The 22,290-nt window shown below is 37.3% G+C and overlaps 1 protein-coding gene and 1 long non-coding RNA gene across 5 annotated transcripts in view; one reads left to right on the top strand and one right to left on the bottom strand.

The window, feature by feature from the left end:
• GLCCI1 (glucocorticoid induced 1) overlaps nt 1–22,290 on the top strand; it is a 51,715-nt gene that overhangs the window by 16,126 nt on the left and 13,299 nt on the right. For 2 of the 4 annotated variants that reach the window (XM_031614467.2, XM_090142746.1), the window contains exons 2-5: nt 959–1,110; nt 9,492–9,578; nt 15,198–15,311; nt 18,603–18,755. In XM_031614467.2, coding sequence (XP_031470327.1) covers nt 959–1,110; nt 9,492–9,578; nt 15,198–15,311; nt 18,603–18,755 — 506 coding nt within the window. Of the gene's footprint in view, nt 1–958; nt 1,111–9,491; nt 9,579–15,194; nt 15,312–18,602; nt 18,756–22,290 lie in introns of all 4 variants that reach the window. The other 2 variants (XM_031614466.2, XM_090142745.1) reach the window with 1 other exon arrangement.
• LOC116243319 (uncharacterized) lies at nt 10,812–15,287 on the bottom strand. Its single transcript, XR_004169940.2, has 2 exons — nt 15,179–15,287; nt 10,812–11,023 (listed from the first exon to the last, which is right to left on the bottom strand). It is a non-coding gene; the product is annotated as an uncharacterized LOC116243319 (long non-coding RNA).

The following is a 22,290-nucleotide window of genomic DNA, read 5'->3' as shown; positions in this document are numbered from 1 at the left end:
TGGCCTCAAATAAGTGTACAAACAAGTGTTGTTGTCAAGTTCTGAGCAGCAAACAGGATTTTGATGGGTCAGATCATTGCAGAGCATGTGACTGCTTTGAAAGTAGTTGCACTTGCAAACCTCCTTCAGTGGGGGTGAACAAGATAGACAGTAGCTGTAATGTAGGGCTTAGACTGGCTTATGTAAAGTCTAGAAAATGAGTGTATGAAGTAATTTTGCCTAAAGGACAAAACAAGATGATCCAGAGAGCTTGCCATAAAATTCTGATGTGGGAAGGAACAATCTCATGAATCACTGTACTTTTTGCTTTACAAATGAAATGTAGAAGTGTTCCATGATCTAAGTGTCCAGGGGGAGGAATACAAGACTGTAGGCACTGTGATGAGTGAAGGCAAACATAGTAGCTGCCTTGACCTGAGCAATGTCAGGGCAAAATACAACCACAGGTTTCTAGCTTGCTTAGGCCTGTTTGAGATATTGTAAACAATATGGGATGCAATACATGAAAACAAGAAATCCAGTGTGTGTTTTCTTGAGGATCATCCTTCTTGTCAGGGTTTGTATTTTAGTGTTGGTACAGCTAAGCAAGCTGACTTGAATAAAAAAGCATAACAAAGTATCAGTTCAGGCTTTTATTTATTCAAGATGTCTGGCTTTCCTGAATTGCATCACCACCATGTTTGTTTGTTTTCTTTGATGAAAATGTATCACACAGGTGGACTTGTTCTTTGCTGGTACAAACACATTGTGGTGTTTTTTGTAACTAAGTTTTACCTACCTTCTGTATTTTTTTTTCCTCCTTTGTCTGATGTTATCTGAGTTGACGTAATAGCATTCTTCTTGGCTTAGCATTTAGATAAATGCTTCTGATACGTTCTTGCCATTGACTGTTAAGCTAGCTTTTAACATTTCATGTCAAATGTAGCCTGACTTTTAATTTTGTTCTGGTTTTCCACAGTGGACAGGCCAAAATCCCAGCAAATCAGAACTTCTGGTACCATAAGGCGAACTTCTTCTTTGGACACAATTACAGGACCTTACCTCACAGGACAGTGGCCACGTGATCCACACGTACACTACCCTTCATGTATGAAAGATAAATCTACTCAGGTAAAAACATAAAGCAATACAGTGGAGATGTTTCATGTAATTGATATCTTTCTGCTAATGCTTTTTTTCACTTGATCTGGAATCTTAGCACACTCACAAAGGAGTGTGGATTCACTTAATTTTATTATAAAGCCCTCTAAATAGGGTTCAGTAGTGTTGTCCTGATTAATGTCAGTTCAGTAACATGCTACGCAACTGATAGTTAATATTGTTATGCATTTAGTGGACAGTGCTGTTGGGAAGAGTTACCTGTTGAAGCCAGGCATCAGAGTGAGTCTTACACAGACTATAAAGGGAAAACTACTGAGGCTCTGTATGTCCCAGTTCTCCCGGATCCTTCTCAGGGCTCTGTCCTTGGTAGGATCTGCTAGCAGTTGGGCTGCTGTGGCATTTGTAATGTTCCATCACTCTTTGGCTGAAAGTTAAATATTCTTGTTTGCCCAGCTTCTGGTCACATTGGCCTTGTTTTCCAGAATGTTCATCACCATCAAGCAAGTTAATAAATAATTCTGAAAACTCAAATCCGTAATAAAGAAGTCATGCATTTTTTTTCATAGCATTGCTGGGGTATGAAGCAAGTCTTCTCAATTTCAGTATTCTAAACTAAACTGTTGAAAAATAGAAGGAACTATGTCTTTGATTGTATTTCTAATTTAGGGGCCATGTACTGACTGTTATGTCAGTTGTCTGTGCTGTGATTCTGGTCCACTGTTACCAGTGGTGTCCCGCATGGAACTATCAATATATTTTCCTATCATCTTAACTTCTGTGTATAATTCTGTTAAACCACTAAGACTTTTCTTCATGGAAGCATATGTTGTAACAATGCATATAATATCTTTAAAATATCAAGGATTTTTTGGTCATAACTTCACCTGTAGATGTATAGTTTTTTTCATTAATCTTCTGTTTCCAGTGATTTACAGAAAATAGAAATAAACTTGTTCTAAAAATACTTGAGCTCCATGCGTTTGGCAGTAAAATTACTTTCCTAGCAAGCTGAAAATAAGTGGTGAGGTTATTTGACCTACTGGCTGCCACCTTTGTTCTCCTTCAGAAGCAAAGCTTAGTGAGGGTCAAAAAATATTTTGTCTTTATGGCAAATGAAACAGAGGAAAGGCAGTACTATGGTTTCTACAAGGTGAAGGATTACTTCAAAGGAATTAACATGGGGAAATTTACTTGGTTTGGATTTGTATGGGTGTTGTCTTATTCAAATATGTGTATATAAAAGCAAAGCAATTAGCAGTTTTTAAGTTGGGTTGGGAAAGTGTGCATCTAACTAATGAGGAGTGCACAGACACAAAATGGAATAAGCATAGTGATTGACACAGCAGCTTCCAAGCTTTTGCAAGTAAGATGTTCAATAGGAAGGCTTTTAAAGGAAATTACCGAGTTATGTTTTGGTTTTGTTTTCGACCGAACTCTGTGGTTTGAAGCCTATCTAGTTTCAAGAACCAAGGATGAGTTCCTAGTTCTTGATAGAATGTATATGTGACAAATTAACACCCTGCTCTTTGCATGAGTACCAGCACAGGTACTTTCACTATGTTGTGTTTCTTGGCTAAGAAACAGTTCAGAGCAAGGGAGTCCATATAGTTTTCAGTAGCTGAAAATAATTACACTTGGTGGTTTATCAGAGTGGAGGATGATAAGAAACAATAAAAAGATAATGAAAATCAATAAAATCAATTTTTTTTGTATGTGTTTTTCATTGGAAAATAAATTACTCACTTTTACTGATCTCTTTCAGTACAACTTAGGTTGTAGGTGGAATAATGATTTCTCATTCAAGGGTACTTATTTTCCTTAATCAAACATTAACTTTAGATCTAGATTTTGTGCAGTTCTGTGAAGATGGTGATTATTCCTTAGAATTTCTGTAGTTAAAAATTGTAATAATAAAAAGGTGGTGTTCTGGTCATTGTTGCTTAGGTGAACCCTTAATGAGTCTTACTGTAAGTTCTTTGAATCTGCATATTTCAGAAATGGAGATAAACTTACTGCTATGCTATGTTATTGTACACAGTGACATACCTTGTATATCCTTGTGTACCCTTCCTGAATTCCTCTGCTTTCCTACCTCCTCCTTTTTAGTAAAGTTTGAGTTTTCAATTAAGAGAATTTAAAATTCAACTAGCTTCCTTCTGTGTTTCTTCTGTCTGGTCAGAAACACTGACTGAGCAATTTTGTATACTTCTTCTTTGTGCTATACATGTAACAATTTCTGCCAGCTTTGAGCAATAATTCTATGTTGAAATGGTTATGCCTAACCTCAGAATTGTCAGAAACAGTTGGATAATCATCATAGTTTATTAATGTAATTACTTGGCACTAACTAAATCGTTGAAAGCATTTTTTATAAAATGAAAAAGAGAGATTTGGGATAAAAATATTTTCAATGACATCAGCATCATATATTGCCAGTTAAAATGAATCTATCTAATCTTTCTTGATCTGAATAACAAAAAAATAACAAATGTCCAAGTGGTATATGAATCAGTGATTCCTCCTCCATTTTAACTGGGTTCCAAGATGCTTGGATATGCCTTTTTTCATTGTATATGGCAATTAAGTATTAAACAAATAGTGAAGAAAAGTTTGCAAAATGCATTTCAGGATTTTTGTTGAACTATTCTCTAATCTAAAGAATAATGCAGAGTTACTAAGCTGAAATGCTTGGCTAAAATGTTTTTTCAGCTTCCATGTAGATCAAGACTTACCGTTCTTTAATCACCTGTATGATGTTTTGTTTCCTTTTGAGTAGAGATTCTGTTGCTTAAAAACTGACATCATAATCCAGGAGATTGAAGCTTTTTAAATGGAATATTAGTTAACAGGATTGTTGTTTTTTTTAACTTTTGAGGGAGATATCAAGAAGGAAGAGGTGCATGCTATACAACTACAAGTTTATCATTCTGACTTTTCTTAATCTCTCAGATATTTAAGAGGAGCCACCTATAATCAAGTCAATTTCTAACTCCTTAGGGCATTTCTTTGTGTCAAATTTCTGAAGGTCATTTGAATGCTCTAGAAACATGTGAAGGCGGATCAGACTGTCTAGTGTTGTTGCATTTTTTTAAATGAAAAAGTTCTTCAGAGACATTACCAACTCCATAGTAAAACAGACTCATGTTCTTAATCTTTGCACCATCCCACAAAACTAGTTCTTCTGGGATGCAAGCTAGATATAGTAATTAGAGTGAAGGGCTGGCTATAAAATGTGAGATGTTTATTTCAGTTTTATTTTACATTTAGGTAGGTTGGTATGTTGTTGTTCCAATCTAAATGAAATAAAATGTATGTAGATGTATATCCCTGATATACATGGAAAAACAAGGCAGAATTACCGAAGGCTTTGGAAGAAATGCTAATCCCTGCAAGGCTGGATGAGTTAGAACAACGGTAATTGTGATTTACATTAAAACTGAGAAGAGCAGCTAGATGTGGTGTTTGCAGCTCACCCTATCCCGTGCACATGCTTTGTGTCAGCTGAGATCAGGACCTTCACATTTCAAAATATCAGCCATCCTCCTCTTGAAGTTGAATCATGCATTATTTAACTTTTCCAATTCTCATCCTAAAATATTTTGAACCATAGTTTCTTCTCATAAAATTGTAGGAAATATCCTGGTTAGCTCATGCTTAATGCAATAAATTTGTTTCAGCTTTTAAGTGGCATTGCCAGCTTCACAGGTGGTACTGGTGACTTCTGTTACTTTGCTTCTGACTTGAGATGAAGCAGCTAACTTTGGTTTTGCTTTCTGTGATGCAGAAATTTATCTTCAGATACCATTTTGAATTTTGTTCATCCTGTTTTTTTAAATGTTTAACATGTGAGGAGTGCACTTTGCAGTGGCTTCAGATGAAGACTTATGTGAATAAGATTGCTGTGTAGAAGCTGTAAATAAAGATGGGAAAACAACTTTCACAAAACATGGCTTTGTTAGGAGTGCAGTACAACTTGTTCTTATTTTGTTGTATTAGAATGTGAATCTTTTTTTTTGGGAAGTTTTGCTTGAGTATAAAAATATGCAATTATAAAACCCATATTTTTCTTCATTTAGTGTGGGTTATGTTAGAAGCAGAAATGTAAAGCATTTAAAGAAGAGTCCAGCTTGCTATGATACTCCAGCAACTGCTTAGGTTAATTTTTAACTTTTTTTTCCAGTTGATAATAAATAGCACATTAGTACAATATTGCCTGAGTTTGCTATGTGCTGGAGAGTATCATACTGTTTTATAATATTGCAAAGAAAAGTGATGGATGTGATCTATCTCTATCCTGGTATTTGTAGGTATATTTTGAAAGGTTGTGACTTGCCTCAATTTACCGGAGATTGAAAGCAAACGTGTAATCCTTGACTCCAGGGATAATATTAAACTGGAAGAGTGTCAAAGCATAGTTTGAGGACATACAAAATCTAGAGCTGAGTGAATGGATTTTACATATTTGTTATTCTGATCTCATTTATTAAATCAAATGCAATGCAGGTATTCACCTCTGTCTTTTCTAGCAGTACCAGTACTGTTGATGAAATTCTTCAGAATGCTACTATTAATTCTTGTTTTTCCTATTTAGATCAATATCTATGCTTTAAAAAAAAAAAGCCATCAAGTTCTCACTACATTCCTTAGTTTGTTCTGTTTTGTCTATTTCTGTTTGAGCAACTCAGACTTTTTAGATACTCATTGTCTTTTCTATTTATTATGCTGTTGTTGAACTTATAGTGATGCCTGCCACATCCTCCTGGCCTAAAGGAAAATATTCAAGCACCTGTTTCCACTTTGTTTTGGAGTTGTTCATCAAACTGTGGAGTAATGTGTTGTTCAGAAAACATCACTGGAATGTTAATTTCATAGAATCATTAAGGCTGGAAAAGAACTCTAAGATCATTTAGTCCAACCATCAACCCATCACCACTGTGCCCACTAAACTCATGTCTGTCAGTGCCACGTCTACATGTTTCTTGAAAAGTTCCAGGGATGGTGATTCTTTCACCTCCCCAGGCAGCCTATTTCAATGCCTTGTCACTCTTCCTGAGAAGCAATTTTTCCAATATTCAAATTGAACCTCCCCTGCCACAACTAAAGGCCAGTAGATCTCCTATCACTAGTTTGCCTGGGAGAAGAGTTCTGACAAATCCACCTCACTATGACATCCTTTCAGGCAGTTGTGGAGAGTGACAAGTTCTCCCCAGAACCTCCTTTTCGCCAGACTAAACAATCACAGTTTTCTTACCTCTTCTCTGAAGACTTATGTTCAAACCTTTCACTAGCTTTGTTGCCTTTATTTGGGTATGCTCCAGGACTTTGATGTCTGTCTTGTAGTGAGAGGCCCAAAACTGAATACAGCCATTTTGAAAGCCCACAGCTTGAAAGCTCCATTAAAATAAAGAACAAGTATATGTAGGTAACATTTGCATGGAACAGGACACTTCTAGAAAAAAATAGTTTATAGAATCATAGGATGGCTTTGAAGCTGGACTCACCTGCCATAGGTAGGGTTGCTGTCCAATAGATTAGCCTTCCCAGAGTCCCAGTATCTCTGGCTTTGAATGCCTCCAGGGATGGGACAGTCACAGCTGCTCTGAACAACCTGTTTCAGTGCCTCACCTCCATCCGAGTGAAAAATTTTTCCCTAAAATCTGATATAAACCTCTCTTCTTTTAGTTTAAAGCCTTTCTTTTTTATCCTATCACTATCAGACTATATCTGTAAGCAGTATTCCATGTGTGGTCTCATGAGGTCAGGGTAAGGAGTACTTCTCTTGCTCTGTAAACTGCTCCTGTTTTGGTGCCACCTCGGATATAGTTGGTCTTCTGTATTATAAGTGCATACTGTTGGCTCATGTCAAACTTTTCATCCACCAGAACCTCAAGTTCTCTGCAGAGCTCCTCTCAGGGAGTTCTCCCAGTCTGTACACATCTGGGATTGCTGTGACCCAAGTGCAATGCCTTGTGCTTGGCCTTGTTGAATCTCATTGAGTAGGGAAGTGCCTACTTCTCAGACTTGTCCAGATCCCAGTGGATAACATCCCTTTCTTCTTTTGTATTAACTGCACTGCTTGGATCTGATGTTGTTGCTGGGGTTACACTCGATTCTTTCTACCTCTATTATTGATATTGAACAGAACCAGTAATACAGTGGACCCCCTGAGGGGCACTTCTTGTGACCAGCCTCCACATGGATGTAGAGGTGTTAAGCACAACAGCTGTGACCTTCCAACCAATGCTTTATCCATTGAATAGTGTGCCTTTCAAATCCATATATTTCCAATTTAGAAACAAGGATGTGGTGTGGGACCATGTCAAATGCCTTGCACAAATCCAAGTAGATGACTTTAGGTTGCCATTCCATTGTCTGCTGTTACCATCACTTCGTCATAGAAGGCCACTGGATTGGTGAGCCCTTCGTGAATCTGTGCTGGCTGTCTCACATTCTCCTCTTGTCTCACATGTGCCTTAATGTAGCTTCTAGGAGGATGTCTTCCATGATCTTCCCAGACACAGACATAAGGCTCACTGTAATTCCCTGGGCCTGTCTTTCTCCCTTTTCATAAAAATGGGAGTGATGTTTCCCTCCTTCTGGTCTCTGGGGTCTCCATCTGACAGCTGGGACTCTTCAGGTATGGTGGAATGTGGCTTGGTGACCATCTCAGCCAGCTCCCACAGTACCTTGGGTTGCATGTTGTCTGGCCCTATGTAGGTGTACACAGTCTCATCAGGTGGTATCTATCTGAGTTGTGGATTTGCCTGGCTGAATGACTTGTATTTTCATGATAGCTTTAAATAGATGACTTAGCTCTTGTTGACTGTTTTTTTCATAACCACATTAAGGGTTCTTTCTCAGATCCCCACGCAGGCTCGTAATAAATACACAGAAGTCTGACTTTTATAAAGACTTGTGTTTTTTTTCCTGAGAACATGCAGCAAAAATCAGGGCTGGCAGAAAACAGAAATGGGATATGTGGGCTTATGTGCACAATGTGCCTGTTATCATAATAAATATTGGCACTGGTGCCAGGCTGTAGGCCATATAATACTGTAGCAGCTCTCTGATTCTAACAGTGTAGTCTACAACCTGAAACTAAGATTCAGTATTTAACAGTATTTAACGTGTGTGGTTCCATTCTCTGAGCACCAGGGAGCTGCTTTTGCCCCTTCTCAGAGTAGAGTGAGGGGCTCTAGATACTGCTTATTGTGGTATTCTTCAAGGCCACGTCAGCTCTCCTTTATTAGTAGATCAGTGAGGGTGCTTCAGAAGGTTCTAAGTCCCAGAGAGGAAGCAAGAGTGAGAAAAGTTGTGGAGGATTTGGGCTTCCATGCATAGATGGGGGAAGGCTAAAGGAAAGGCATGTGGAGAGATGGATCCCTGAAGCAGTCTGACCTGCTTGGGTGGAGTCCCAGCTCCCCCATGCAAGTGTCACCACTTGCCGGAGGTCACTGATTGATCTTGTGGCCATGAAAACCACCTTTGAGTTTTCATAGTTTTCAGTGGTATGGTTTTATTTCTTGCAGTTGGATTCAGCTAACATCAGTGGAAATTGTTGAAAAAGTCTTGTGAGTTTGTGAATTTTTGAGTATATGTAGCCCTGACTTTTATATTACTTTTACCCCCAAATCTATGAATTTTAAATGTCATCATTTCCCCTCTGCCAGCCAGTGATTCTTTTTGTTTGAAAATTGCTGGTGGATATCCCCAGTTCTGTAATACTCTCGTGGTGAATAAACCTAGGAGGTGCAGAACTGGCTTCTAGCACCTTCTCAGTTTTTGGATCTCCTAAGATCTCCTAGAGTTGTAATTCCTAAATTCAAGGATTATGTTAGCAGCCTTCTGAGCTTGCGGACAAAGCTGGAAAAAGTCTGTTCTTCTGCTTGTTAGGTCATTGTCAAAAATAATAAAAGACGTATTGAGTCAGAGTTAAAAGAAAGAAATTGATTATATGGCACAGTGACTAAGGAACACACGTGGGAGAAGTGAATACTGGCTTTTAGTCTCTCATTTCTTAATATTTTTCTTGTATATTGCGGTTTTCTAACTCTTCACTGGGTAAAAAACTGAAATGTATGCTGAAGCAAAGATAAGAACAGTCAGGTGGGGTGTTTTTGTGGTTGTCAGCTAGCTGATTTCTTCTTCAGTAATGTTCATTGTCCTCATCCTTTGTAAGCATAAACTTACGAAGCCTCAAACTGATTTATCAACACAATTTTTTCTTCATTGATAATACTACTGCTGCATACTAGATTCTTAAATTTATTTTTTGTTTATAATGTCTGGACTCTTTACTTTACTGAAAGGTTAAACCAATAATTTGTGACAAAATGTTTTGTAACCCGGGGAATTCAGTATACATGTATATATTTTTTTTCCTCTTCCAGACACCTAGCTGTTGGGCTGAAGAAGGAGCAGAAAAGCGATCACATCAGCGCTCAGCATCATGGGGAAGTGCTGATCAACTAAAAGAGGTGAGAATTCTTGCACAGTGCAGACTTTGCAGTCTTGATATGGCCAAGACATACTTTTTAATCCCTATCTGATGTCCAGGAAACTGCACCCTTTCCCTTCCATCTGTTGCTCTTGAAACAGGTTTTACCTCCCTACTTAGAAGTGTTTTAGGACTGATTGTTGTTTTATGCATGTTGGATTTCCTCCCTTTCTGCTACATAGTGTTGGCTGCAGAGGAGTGTCCAGAGTGAGTGCTGAGAAAGCAGCTTGTTGCTGTTGTTTTTGTTCAGAGTTATGTTCATGAGTTTTCTGTTCTCTAGCACTGAAAGAGACGAAGCTTAAGACTCTATGCTGCTATATTCTTGTTTAGAAATTTTGGTTGGGCTTAAGAGTGAGGATGGAGAGGATGCCAGTTTCACAAATGAAATAGTAGGGTAAGTATTGACAGGTAGTTGAAATGCTCTTCAGTCCTATGTATTCCATCGTAAACTGCAATAGAAGCAAGATAGAACCCAACAGAAGTGGATTTGCATAATGAGAAATTAGGTACAGGAAAATGGTTTTCAGCTCAGCTGAATGTGCCCTATTTCGGTCTTATGTACCAATGAACTGCAGTCTGTCTCAAGTTCATGCAATTCTAGCTTTGGCCAGTAGTAAATACTTAGTCTGCAGTCAGCCTCCTGTCTGTGTCAGGAAGGGTTCAGCCTCTCTTCCAGAGCTACATCTTTCTCTTTAAAAAATAAATTTTGCAGATTATTTTCACATGGTGGCTTTTTCTCAATTCTCCATATTTTTTTTGAGTCCTCTCTCTGGCTCCTTGTTTTGAAAGGACATTCAAAAATGAGGACAAATGTATAGGTTGTCTAAGGAGAGGCTGTTACTGGCAGTAGTCCTTTTCCTCACAGCTATCGGTTAGAAGAATAGTTGTCAAAAGCAGTGAGAAGTTTGATTCCTCAAATGAATAAAGAGTAATTTTGCATTTCAGGGTAACAATATCCTTGTTTTTAAACAAAAGCACCTGCACCGAAGAAAGGTTGTCCATTCCTGTCACACTGAGCACCTGTTACGAAACCCATCTTAACTGATTTATTAATACATGGGCCTTCCAAGTGCCTGGGTGACTTCATTTGCAGCTATGAGCAGATACTCAGAACCACAAATTAAGTGCCTAGGAATTCGTACAGAAGGAGTGTTGTGTCTGAGAAATTTTGGCTTAAACATTAGCTATTAGCACAAAGGAATTGAACCAGAGGCAAGAATAACATCTATGTTTCTAGGATAACACTCTCACTTCTACTCAGAGACCATTCTTCATCATCTAGTGGTTTTGTATCAAGTTTTGCAGCAAGCAGCTTTTCTCCATCGCATGGGCTCTAACTGTCAGTGGTAGGGAAACCTTCAGTGTGTAGGCAATCTCTGCCATTTGATCGCAGTGATCCGTTTTGCAAAGTTGCCATCCTCTGAGCTGTTCACAAGAGAAAGACAAGAAATGTAGCTGGTGAGTTTTATGATTCCTTTCTGATAGAACACACATAAAAAAGGGGGGGGGGGGATGGAAGTTGTGTGGAAATAAACTGTTTCTATTCAAATTTTGCAAGAATTGTTCATGCTGAAACTTGCCCTCATCTCTTTCAGCTTCTGGTTCTTTCCCTTCTTCTGTTTTTCTTTCTCTGCCTCCAGCTTTTCAACACTTTTGTTGCCTTTTCCACATTTGTAGACCCAGTGTCATTCTGCATACGTTTTTCAGCTGATTCTAGTCTGTCTTCTCTTACTTTTGCACTTCCTCAGTTACTTTCCTGTTCTTTGTCTGTTCTATCTTTCTGTTGTTTGGCTTCTATTTTTACCCCTTATTTTTTCTTTCCCCTTACCTATAAGTCCTGATATTAGCCTATCTGTCCAGCCATTCCCTGTCTGTGTGAGATACTTGCAAGGACATGCAAGTCGTTCACCTTCCTACACCAAACTACTTAATGCCTGCATGCTGAGTGTTTAGAGTTTTTATTTGGTACCACTTTTTGACTTGTCAATCTGCATTTTCTGGAAGCAGAAATTCTGAGATGGTTCTATTCAGATCTAAAGTCCAGTAGAGAATGATAGAATCATAGAACTGTTTGAGTTGGAAGGATCTTTAAAGATTGTGTAGTCAAACTCCTCTGCAGGGGAGTAGGGACACCTGCAGCTAGATCAGGTTGCTCAGAGCCTGGTCCATTTGACCTCAAATGTCTCCCGGGATGAGGCATCCATCTCTGGGCAACCTGTTCCTGTTCTTATTGTAAAGAACTTTTTCTTTATATGCAATCTAAATCTTCTCTCTTTTAGTTTGAAACCATTTCTTCTTGTTCTATCACAACAGACTCTGATAAAGAAAGATACTGATACTAGCAAATGTAGCTGTGTCTTACTTTCATCTGGGATGGAATTGTTTTCTTCAAGGTGTCTGGTATGGTGCTACGGTTTGGTTCTTGGAGAAAAGTAATGTTGATAATACACCAGTGTTTATAAAGGGCCCAAGGAACTACCAGGGAACAAAATTAGGACAGCTGACTTCCACTGGGAAGGGGGAGAAGTGAGCGAAGGACTGTGTGGTGCTTAGGCATCTGCTGGGTTAAACCATAACAAGCTGCCAGTTCCAAACATGTATCTCAAACATTAGCAAAATTTTCAGTTTGCCCAAGCTTCACCAAGAAAAGGCTTTTTCAAGAAGTAGGTGCATTCTCAGAGTAAGGCTCCCAGGCAAGTGTTTTGCTTTTTCTTCCAAAGCATTGAAGAAGCATTAAAAAGCATACATAAAATGATTTTTTTATCTGCTTTTCTTGGATTAGTGTATCACTTACATATCTGGAGTTTATTTTGATTGATGTTTGATGATCTAATGATGCTTTTCTGCTGCTTAGAAAGAAGACTTCTAGCTTCCTAGTTAATTAAGGTTCTTGGAAGTTAGCACAGCTTCCTCTTCCTCTTAAAAGGAGTGGTTTTCTTCAAGTTTGGTAGAGAAGGAAGACACTTAGCAATAAAAAGATGATTTTGTAGAAGAAAAAAAGCAATTGAGATTTCAAGATTAGTTTTGGCAAGTTGTAGATTCACTGTGTACTCTCAGTGAAGAAATGGAGTGCCATTTGGTTTGGAGGATTCTTCTGCCCACATACTTGGCACTACATACTGCTTACTATGGCTGTTATGAATTCAGGTAGCCTGTGCTGGCAAGCCTGTCTCCTGTGTCTAGAGGATGAATAAGAAATGGCAGGTTGCTTTTTATGTGCTCGTTATTACTTTCTCATTCTTTTATCTGATATTAACTACTGCATCAGAGAAAGACAGGGTTCTTGGGAAATTAAGGTTCATCAAATTCAGGGCTAGGGATGTGATCTGAGAAAGCACGTCTATTTATTCACTGCATTTTGTATTTGTCTTAAATGGCCACATTGTGATTCCAGACAGAAAGTCACATTCTTCAACAAATTTTCATCTTTCTCTTTTTCCCCAGTGACCTAACAAACGTTTTGTTTGTTATTGTTATGTACCTATCGAATGCCAAAATACACGTACTCTGCAAGTGGCTGAGGAAACTTTCCATCTAGATGACCATGATTCCTTTCAGAAGATCATAGCTTCATACTTTGGAGAATGTAGGGATGTGTTAGCCCATTGGAGTGTTCTCACTGTCTAAATCTTACAGAGTGGCTATGTTTTCTTATAGACTTATGAGCTGCTTGCAATCTGAGTCAGAGCTCTGAGGTGAATTTTTTTTAATCTTTTTTTCTAGCATGCTCCTGCAGAAAACTCAGAAAACTAGATTTCATTTAAATAAAAAATAGGGTAATTAACTGTTTAAGTAGGAAGAAGCCCAGAGCATCAGGGAAAGGCAACAGAAATTAAAACAGCATTCTTCCTGCCTTGTGTCCTTGCTTTTTGGGTATTCTTGTAAGCACCCATTTCAATCCATGACTGTCTTCTAGTCTGGGCTTCATTTCTTTATTGTTCTGCTTTTTAAAGATTATCATTTCCCTACACACCCACTTCTCTGGCATTTTTGATCCATGTTGTTGTAGATATACTTTCATGTTCCCTTAACAAACTGGTTACTTTCTTCATCTCTCTGTTAAGCTGAGTTTCCTATTTAATGTTACTCTTACATGGAGAATCGAGTAGTTCAGGACTTTTTTTTTTTTGGTGGAGTTGAGGTATCTCTTCAAATTCTTTCAAAGTTTCGTAGTGCCCGAGTGGCACCTTTGCTCAAGAGATTTCTCATTCTTTAGCACATTTTCATTAAAAACTTGGTTGTGTTGAACTATCTTGATGTATTCGACAAGACCTATTTGGAAATCTAACCTGTTTCTGTTACTGAAGATTAGGAGTAGCCAAGCATTTCTAAGTAGCAGTTCTTTGAATATGGATTATGAAGTATGGCAATCCTTGATGTGAAACATTTAAGGTGGATCTGTTGTGTGAGTGATGTTAGAAACAAAACCAAGAAAATTCCAAAGCTTGTAGTCAAGCTCTATCAAAGCCTTCACTGAGCACTGTCAGCTCTTGATGCTGAAAAGTGATGTGAAGTGTTTCTTTACCACAGTGCTGCTTTTTTGCAAGGACGTTAGAGATATATTTAACTACTTGGACTTGACCACAGAGTGAATGCACTTGAAGTAGTCTCAACTCAGAGAGAGGATACTTTCCAGCTGATGAAGTTCTTTGAACTATGAATTCCATGTGTGTTCATATCTCCTTACTTCAGATTTTTAGACTGTATCTCTAGCTGTGTTTAAAATGAAGTGAGGACTTGCATGTATTGCCTTTTATGCCAGCATGCTGATTGTGAAAGAGAGTGAACATGAAGGAAAAGAAATAAAAGTACCCTGGTTTAAGGAAGTGTCTGTACCTATTGTCTAAATTTGCATATCATCTAAGTTTCTCAAACAATACTGAGGGAGTTAAGTGCTCTTTCATGTAGAAATTATTCGGGGGAATAAGTGAAAAAATTTCTGTATTAAGCGCTTTGATTTCTATTAAGGAGCAGGTTAAGTGAATAATGGTTGTAGTTGCATTTGACCTTTAAAATATATAGTTTGCGTATACATCTTTGCAACAGATATCAGGAAAGATAATTCTGTCTACTTGAAGAAATCTGTGATAATGTAGCCTGCAGGGAAATACAATTAAATATATTAAGCTCTCCAAGATGAAGCAATACATACTGATTGACAGTTGTTTGTAGAGGTTCTTTTGTTTTAATTATGAATTATTGGAAAACTTCACTTTGGCTCTAGGTCAAATAAATTTGACTGTAGGCTTCACAGTCCCTCAGTTTAAGGTAGCTATAGGCCAGAAATTGTTATAAATTGTTACTAGGGATACTTTGCATCAGTTATTACAGTATTTTCTTGTAAATGAGGAAGTTTATTAGTAAACTAAGCCTGCTTGCGTATGCAGGTTGGTGAATAGGGCAGTTACCTTGGAGAAAGCCTCTAGCAGGCAGTTAGAGAGTTTAATGTTCGTACTTCAGAGGTGGACAATCCACTATGCTTGTAAAATTCTCTAAAGAGGACTTTAAAAACATCTGTGATTCACTTCATAAAGGAAAATATAAACAGATATTCTTTTGATAACTCATAAATCACTTCACCTGAACTTCTTTCCAGCAGATTGCCAAACTGAGACAGCAGCTTCAGCGCAGTAAGCAGAGCAGTCGTCATGGTAAAGAGAAAGAACGTCAGTCACCTCTCCATGGCAACCATATAGCAATCAGTCAGACTCAGGTAAGTAGACAGCTGCTTATATTAACAGTCTCCTGTTTTATCAGTGTTGGTTGAATAGCTTGCTCTTTCTTCCCATCTTTCTTCTGTTTGCTTCCTTATGTGGTACACTGAAATGCTTAGCAACCTGATACCGTTGTATCTACACTGAATTTTATCTGATAACCATCATATAATAAAAGAAAGAGGGGCTGCAGCAGGATATAAACTAAAATAAAGATGCTGTAAAAATTCTGTGCGTGGCCAGATAAGACTATCTTTCTAGGAATACATATTTCTAAGACTAATTTTCGTGGTACGCTTTCAAAGGTCTCTGCTCCTCTGGAGGGTTTTTGCTTATCAGTTACACAGCCCAATTTCATCTAAGCTCATTTTATAGGTAAATAAATAAAATGTACCAAAAGTAAGCAGTCTGGATTGTCAGCTCAACAATTGGTAAGTCTTCAAGCAGCAGACAGAACTTTGAACGGGACTTCTTAGGAGGAATTTGCATTGAGATTACAGAACCCAGTTTTCTGCTTCTCTGAAATGAACTGATTTGTTGCAGATAGGCTTATAATTCATCTTATCGTGTATTCATTGGTAGAAGACTGGAGCATTGCTTCATCCAGTAACTGAAGAACAATCTCATTTCCTTGTCCATTTTAGGAGTTTTTCTGATAATTTGCTTATTGGTTAATTTGTGGCCAGAGAAGCAATGATTCCCTGTGGTTGACAAGTTAGAAAAAAATACTGTCCTGTCTGCTCTCTAAAAGGATGACGATAATTCACCTTAAATTTAATTTCGGTTGAAATCAATGATGCTTACCCGTTATCCCATCCCTGGAAATAGAGGGCTGTTTATCTTTCACACTACAGGATATGAGTCATCTTCATAACTTTGCCTAGGACATACCTTTTGGTTGTTATGGTAGTCTAGAATCATTGTCAATAAAAGATTCTGTGTTCTAGGATGAGAACCTTCACATAATTCTTTGTGGTAGTAGTGCCTTACATGAGGTAGAACAACATTGCTATGTTACAGTTTGTGTTGAGAGCTTCTATCATGTCCAGATCATATTGATGAGCGTTCTCATATTTTATATCAGTGAGCAATGCAATGACAGTCAGTGGGCAGTATGATGAATTCTTCTCTAGTGGTGAGTTTATTACACCAGCTCTCCTTTTTCTTTCTTTCTGATGTATCTTCTGATCTCGTCAGGCTGTGTATACCTGAGGAAACACCTCTTGGTGATTCAGAAATAGGATGCTGTAATCCCTTAAATTCTCTGTAAAAAGAAAGTAAAGCTCAGGCTCCTAGTCTGACATCTTCTGTTTTCTGTTATTACTTATCTAAAATGATTTGAAAATTTATGCAAATCTTAATAGAGCTGATTGTTTTAGCATTAGCCTGGCTAAGACAGCTTTGATTTTCAGATCCTTTCATGCATCAGTTACAAAAACTTGCCTGTATTCTGAGAGTGTCTTTCTCATATTAAGGAAGATGCTGACACTATGAATAATAGCTTTGAGAAATTGCCTGGGTGAATTACCCAAGCGTGAGCCTGATTCTTAGCAGGGTGCAATGGAAGATGCCTCACACAGAGTCTGTTCTGTGTCACAAACTGCCAGTGGAACTGAAACTGGTTCTAAAGTTCAGCTGAGATTCTGTTAGTGACTTTGTGAACCCTTAAGATACTTGTAAAAAGCAGTTATCTTTTCTCATTTGATAGTGTAGATGTTTGAGTCCTGATTAAATTTCACCTACAGTGGATCCTTTACTTGGTCTCCATATTGCTAACAGGCAGCTATTTGATCTCCTGAAACTTTGTATTTCCTGACAGCTTTTTAAAATAGTGTTTTTAAAAGAAGTTGTGCCATGATGATTATTTGTTCACATTGGCTGATTCCTTTATGTTCCTTCTTCTGTTTGGATAAATTCTAGTGGTTAAAAACTGGTCTCGTGATGAAGGTGTGTAAGAAAGTGATGTTCTTCCTGAAACATTTATGTCTCTATGACAAAAGCTTTGCTGCGTTTTTTTTAATAGAAAAGGATTTTACTTTCAATCTCAATGTAAGCCGTTGCATGTATCTGTGCCACTACTTATAGTAAAAACAGTCTGTCACAAATTGAAATCCACCTAAGATGTATGCTTGATGTAACATTCTTTAGCACTTGGAACTCACTCATGCAATGTTTTGGATTCTCAAGAATGTGTTTAGCAAGGCCAGTGAAGTTTTCCTTTTCCTGGGACCTCCAAGGGATGCTATTCTGTTCATTTGGGATGAGCTCAAAAAAGCCTAACCAAACAAAAAAACAAAGCAACAAAAAACAACAAACAGAACAAAATAAAACAAAGCAACAACCAGGAAACACAACAGCCCCTCCCCCAGCAAGCTGATTCATAGAATCATGAAATGACAAAATTTGAGTTGGAAGGGACCTTTAAAGGTGATCTAATCCAGCTCCCCTGCAGTGAACAGGGACAGCTACATCAGGTTACTCAGAGTCAGTTTCATTCAAGTAATCTCTCAGAGAAGTCCATCAGTATGTTTTACATTTTCTTATCCTGTGATTCTGTGAACAGCAGGAAAATATATACTAGGAATTGAATGCTGTTTATGACTGTCAGTGTAGGTGCAGCTGCTGCCAAGCTAAAATCTTCAGAGTTGACTGTGCAAGACACACGTGCTCTTGTGAATGGATCCTTCTAGTAACAGAGTTCCACTCATTTATTTTTTTCTGAAAACCATATTTCTATTTTTTTTATGTGCTTGATTCTTAAACTCCAAATGTTTTCTCTTAAGATTTTTGACACAAAGTTCTGAAATGTTAGAAGCTAATGAAATTAGAGGTTTAGAATGAATGCCTTATTTTTCTTTAACATAGGCCAACCAAAAGAGGTTAGAAGTGCAGTAAGTAGATTTTTCATTTGAGTGGTTAAGCTTCAGGAATGTTGCGAAATGCCTTTTGGATCACTGTTAAACCACCTACATCAGCACACTGCATCCCCTAGTGTGTATTCTGTAGTCAGTACATCTGGAAAGAGCATATACCTGCCTACCTACTGATAAATGAGGTAGTAGAATGTTTTTATTATAGAACTCTTGTGAGTCAAGAAGAGGTGATTTTAATGGCCTTTGATTTATGCAAATGCTTCTTTTTAGTTAAATTTGCCAAGTAAAGATAGTCTTCTAGATGGCAAAATTAATACAGTTTCTTAATTCACCATCTTTAGGTTTTTTAGTGCTAATCTCATACTTCTGTTTTATTCTGTTTTCCAACTTCAAATCATGTGGCTCTCTACCTTCTAGGCTTCTATTTCCAGATCAGTCCCTATGCCACTGTCAAACATTTCAGTGCCAAAATCAACTGTTTCACGTGTGCCATGTAATGTAGAAGGAATAAGCCCTGAACTGGAAAAAGTGTTCATTAAGGAAAATAGTGGAAAAGAAGAGATATCCAAGGTAAGCTTATATTAATGTGTCTATAGTGGCTTTTTCTTTGTAATGTACGAACACATGAGAAAACTCCCTCATAGCAGAAATTACTAATAATTTTCCTCAGTCTGCTTAAATAAAGTTTGTTTCAATATTCAGTATTCAGGGTTGCTTGTTTTTCTGTTTGTTTTTAAAGGCCTTTTAGGCAAACATTTTATTTAGAATAACCTTTCCTTAGAGAACTTATAAGTTTTTATGAGAAATGTATGTACTTGAATTTTCATAGTAAGTAGAAACTGGGAGATTAATTTATTTGCTTTATTTTACATGCTTTGTCTTAGGTAAGACTTAGGTTTCCTGTGCTCTGCTGAGCTATTTGGTTTTAATGCATTTCTTCCATAAACTAAACTGAATGTGAACTGTTTTACTTCCTTAAAACACTGATCTGTAATGGGGGATCTCCATATGGGAAATATAAGCTAGGCTTCTCAGCTTGTACATATGAGAGATCTGGAGTGTTGGAATTCTCATTGAAAAGTACTGGAGTGCTTAAATAACACTTAAAATGTGAAATGCTTACTTTGCAGCCACCCTTTCCTAAATAGCCAATGAAAATGCTTTGCTGTGAGATCAACTGCTGTTTTTTCTAATTCTCTAAACTGCAGGGTTTTTTTACTTGTGAATTGTCTTCTAATTGCACTTCAGTGCACAAATCAAGCTATAAAACTTTAATCAGAGGTATAAGATTCCAAAATCTGATATTTGTGTTTCTTCATTATGGCAGTAAACTTAAAAAAAAAAAAAAAAAAAAAAAAAAAAAAAAAAAAAAGCTTTGGAATATTCTTGGCTTCTCCAGAGAATTAGCTGTGCTTTGAATGAAATACCTCAGTAGGAAATGTTTCATGCTAGATTGGCTTTCCCAAAGCAGTCTCATCCCTTTATAAGAATCTATGTTGTAAGAGGGGGAGTAGAGAGAAAAACAAACAAGAAACCCTGGAAGTCCAAATCAATAAACTCTGTTAGCTCCTAAGAGTATGAAAAAGTACATATTGTATTGCCACTATTGATATTGATATGGCTAGAGTTGTGATCTCTTGTGGTGGAGGAGATTTAATTTATTTATCAGACAAATCATCTCTATAAGTGTTGTCCTTAGGCTTTAACAGCTTATTACTTCAGATGCAGAACCCGGTCTTATAAGTTACTGAACGTACTGGCTCTGACCCAGCCAAACAGTTAGGCACATTCTTAAGTGCATTATTGGACTGAGGCCAGATATGCTCAGCAGTTTACACAACCAAGGCAATAGTGAACCCGTCATCTAAACATCTAGCTGGGTAGAATCTTCAGACACAAAAGAAAGTCATAAATTAGACGTTGCCCTTGAAGTCCATCTCTGTGGGCAAAGGGTTGTTTCCTGTTATATAACTGCTAATTTGTCAGATCTCTTCTGGTGGGACCAAAAACGGGACTCCTAGCACTGTCTTAGAGCTTATTACATCTCAGTTTACTTATGGAAGATCATAATAAAGGTGATTTAGTAAATCTTACCGCTGGTGAACCTTCTCCAACTGCAACAATTGAGCTTCTTTTTAGCCAGGGGGTGTTGGGTGGCTGGGTTAAGTGTTAGGAATTACGGAAAAAAAGATAAACCATAGGAATCCAAACTTCATTAGTTTCACTGCTAGTGAAACAATTTGTTTTTCTTTCAATTTTCTGTCTTTCTTTCTGGTTGTAACATTCTATTTTAAAAAAAGATGAAACAGTCAAAGGTAAGTGGTTGCCTTGGGCGATACATGAAGGACAAATTTCATTATGAGGTTGCTTTTGATATTGGTGGGCATCTCAATTCTCAACTGGTTTCTTTTAATCTGCTTCTAAATTTACTTCCTAGTTTCAGCAAGCGCATGTTTAAAACTTCGTGTTAATCAATTTAGCTGCTTAAAACACTTGTGGCCTATTGTGAATCTAAATTCATGTGCTAGGAAATATTGGGGGAAAAACGTAAAATGTGTCGTAGAGTAGATACCTTCATTTTTTTAGATGCAGTTTACTATCTTAAGTTGTATTCAGATTTAGCCAGTACATTAATAGCTTTCTGATCTCATCAGTTTCCTTTTAATAAGCATGTTTGGAATATCTTAAGTAAAACAAAATGCACCTTAGTTTGGTTAACTCTTAAAAAATTATAGTTTAGTTTTCTTGACTTTTTTTTCCTGTCACTATTTCATGTCTTCAGTATAAACTTGTGAATTTTTAGAAACAAACTGTTTCTAGGTTTATCACCTACAAATAGGTGATGCATGGGACAGAAGTAAGCTTATGGTTAAAGTAGACCTGGTTTTATGAATGTTTGAATTACATTTTAAATTTAGCTGTCAGTTGAAATTGGAAACTCGTGGAACTTTCCTCTCACATTCACACCTTCTTTAGTCTTCAGATGCACAAATAGATTTCATTTTTTATACTTTTTTGATTTTGGGGGTAGGATATTACATACTTTATTTTCCCTTTTGCTGACTTGAATTTTGGCTGTCCTACTTTTTAAAAATGTGTGAATTGATTTGGAATATATTTTCTATCTTTTGCTGATTTTGCTAAATGAATTCTTTGGAAACCTTCTTTACTTTTTTCCACCCACGGTATTTTAATAATAGGAGTTTTACTTCATGGAAGGGTAATTGTGGAGAGATTAGCCTTGTTATTTTTACATGCTTCATAAAGATAATGGATGGTACAGTAATGTCATTAGGTCTTTCTTTTAATAATCTAATTGACTGTGAAGTTTAGTGATATGTGGTCAAAGCATTTCAAGCACTTCTTTTTGGTTTGGTCACATGTGCGTATATTTTTTCAGATCATCTCTCTTGCTTAGCTAGCTGAAGGCATTCTCATTTTTATTTCATAAAAACAGAGTTAAAGTTGGCAGTTAGTTCCAGAGTCCCTTTTTAATAGCATTTTTGTCCTCAGGTTTACTAAAAAATTTCATTTCATCTTCTAATGTCTTTATTCAAAGATTCTGGATATATTTTCCTTCCCGGTTCATAATTTGGTGACCAGCTTTCCAGGAAATTGTAGTTGTCTCTGTGCCCACTATAAACTGTACAAGAGAACCAGCTTTCTGTGAAGTTGTCTGGCCTTTATTCTTTGTCCTATTGTGTTTCTGCAACACAAATGTTGGAGACTTTGAACAATCAGTTGATGAGCTTACCCCCAACTTACCCCCAACTCACCACAGTATCTTGCTTAATTTCTTTTGCTTCTGGAAATAGGTAGTAAAATACTTATACATACCTATCAGAAAATTCAGTCTTGTAATAATTTTTTGATTGTTTTTCTAATTTGAACAGCTGCACAGGGTCTATACCTTAATCTTCATATCCTTCATCTGAAAAGTTTTGGATTTTATTCTTCTGAATGCTCCTTGTAAGGAACAGTCTCTTCAGGATATGTGATGGATTTTTGCACTCTCGTGCAATCTAATGCATTGATGACTGTATTTATGCTAGGAGGCAGAAGCAATTTCCTATCTCTGCCTTTGTGCTCCAGTCTGGAGAATAGT

The sequence above is a fragment of the Phasianus colchicus genome, chromosome 6, assembly GCF_987193195.1.
Source record: "Phasianus colchicus chromosome 6, bPhaCol1.hap1.1, whole genome shotgun sequence".
Classification (NCBI taxonomy): Eukaryota; Metazoa; Chordata; class Aves; order Galliformes; family Phasianidae; genus Phasianus; species Phasianus colchicus.
Note: the sequence above shows the minus strand (reverse complement) of the source record. Positions and strands in the feature narration are given on the sequence as shown.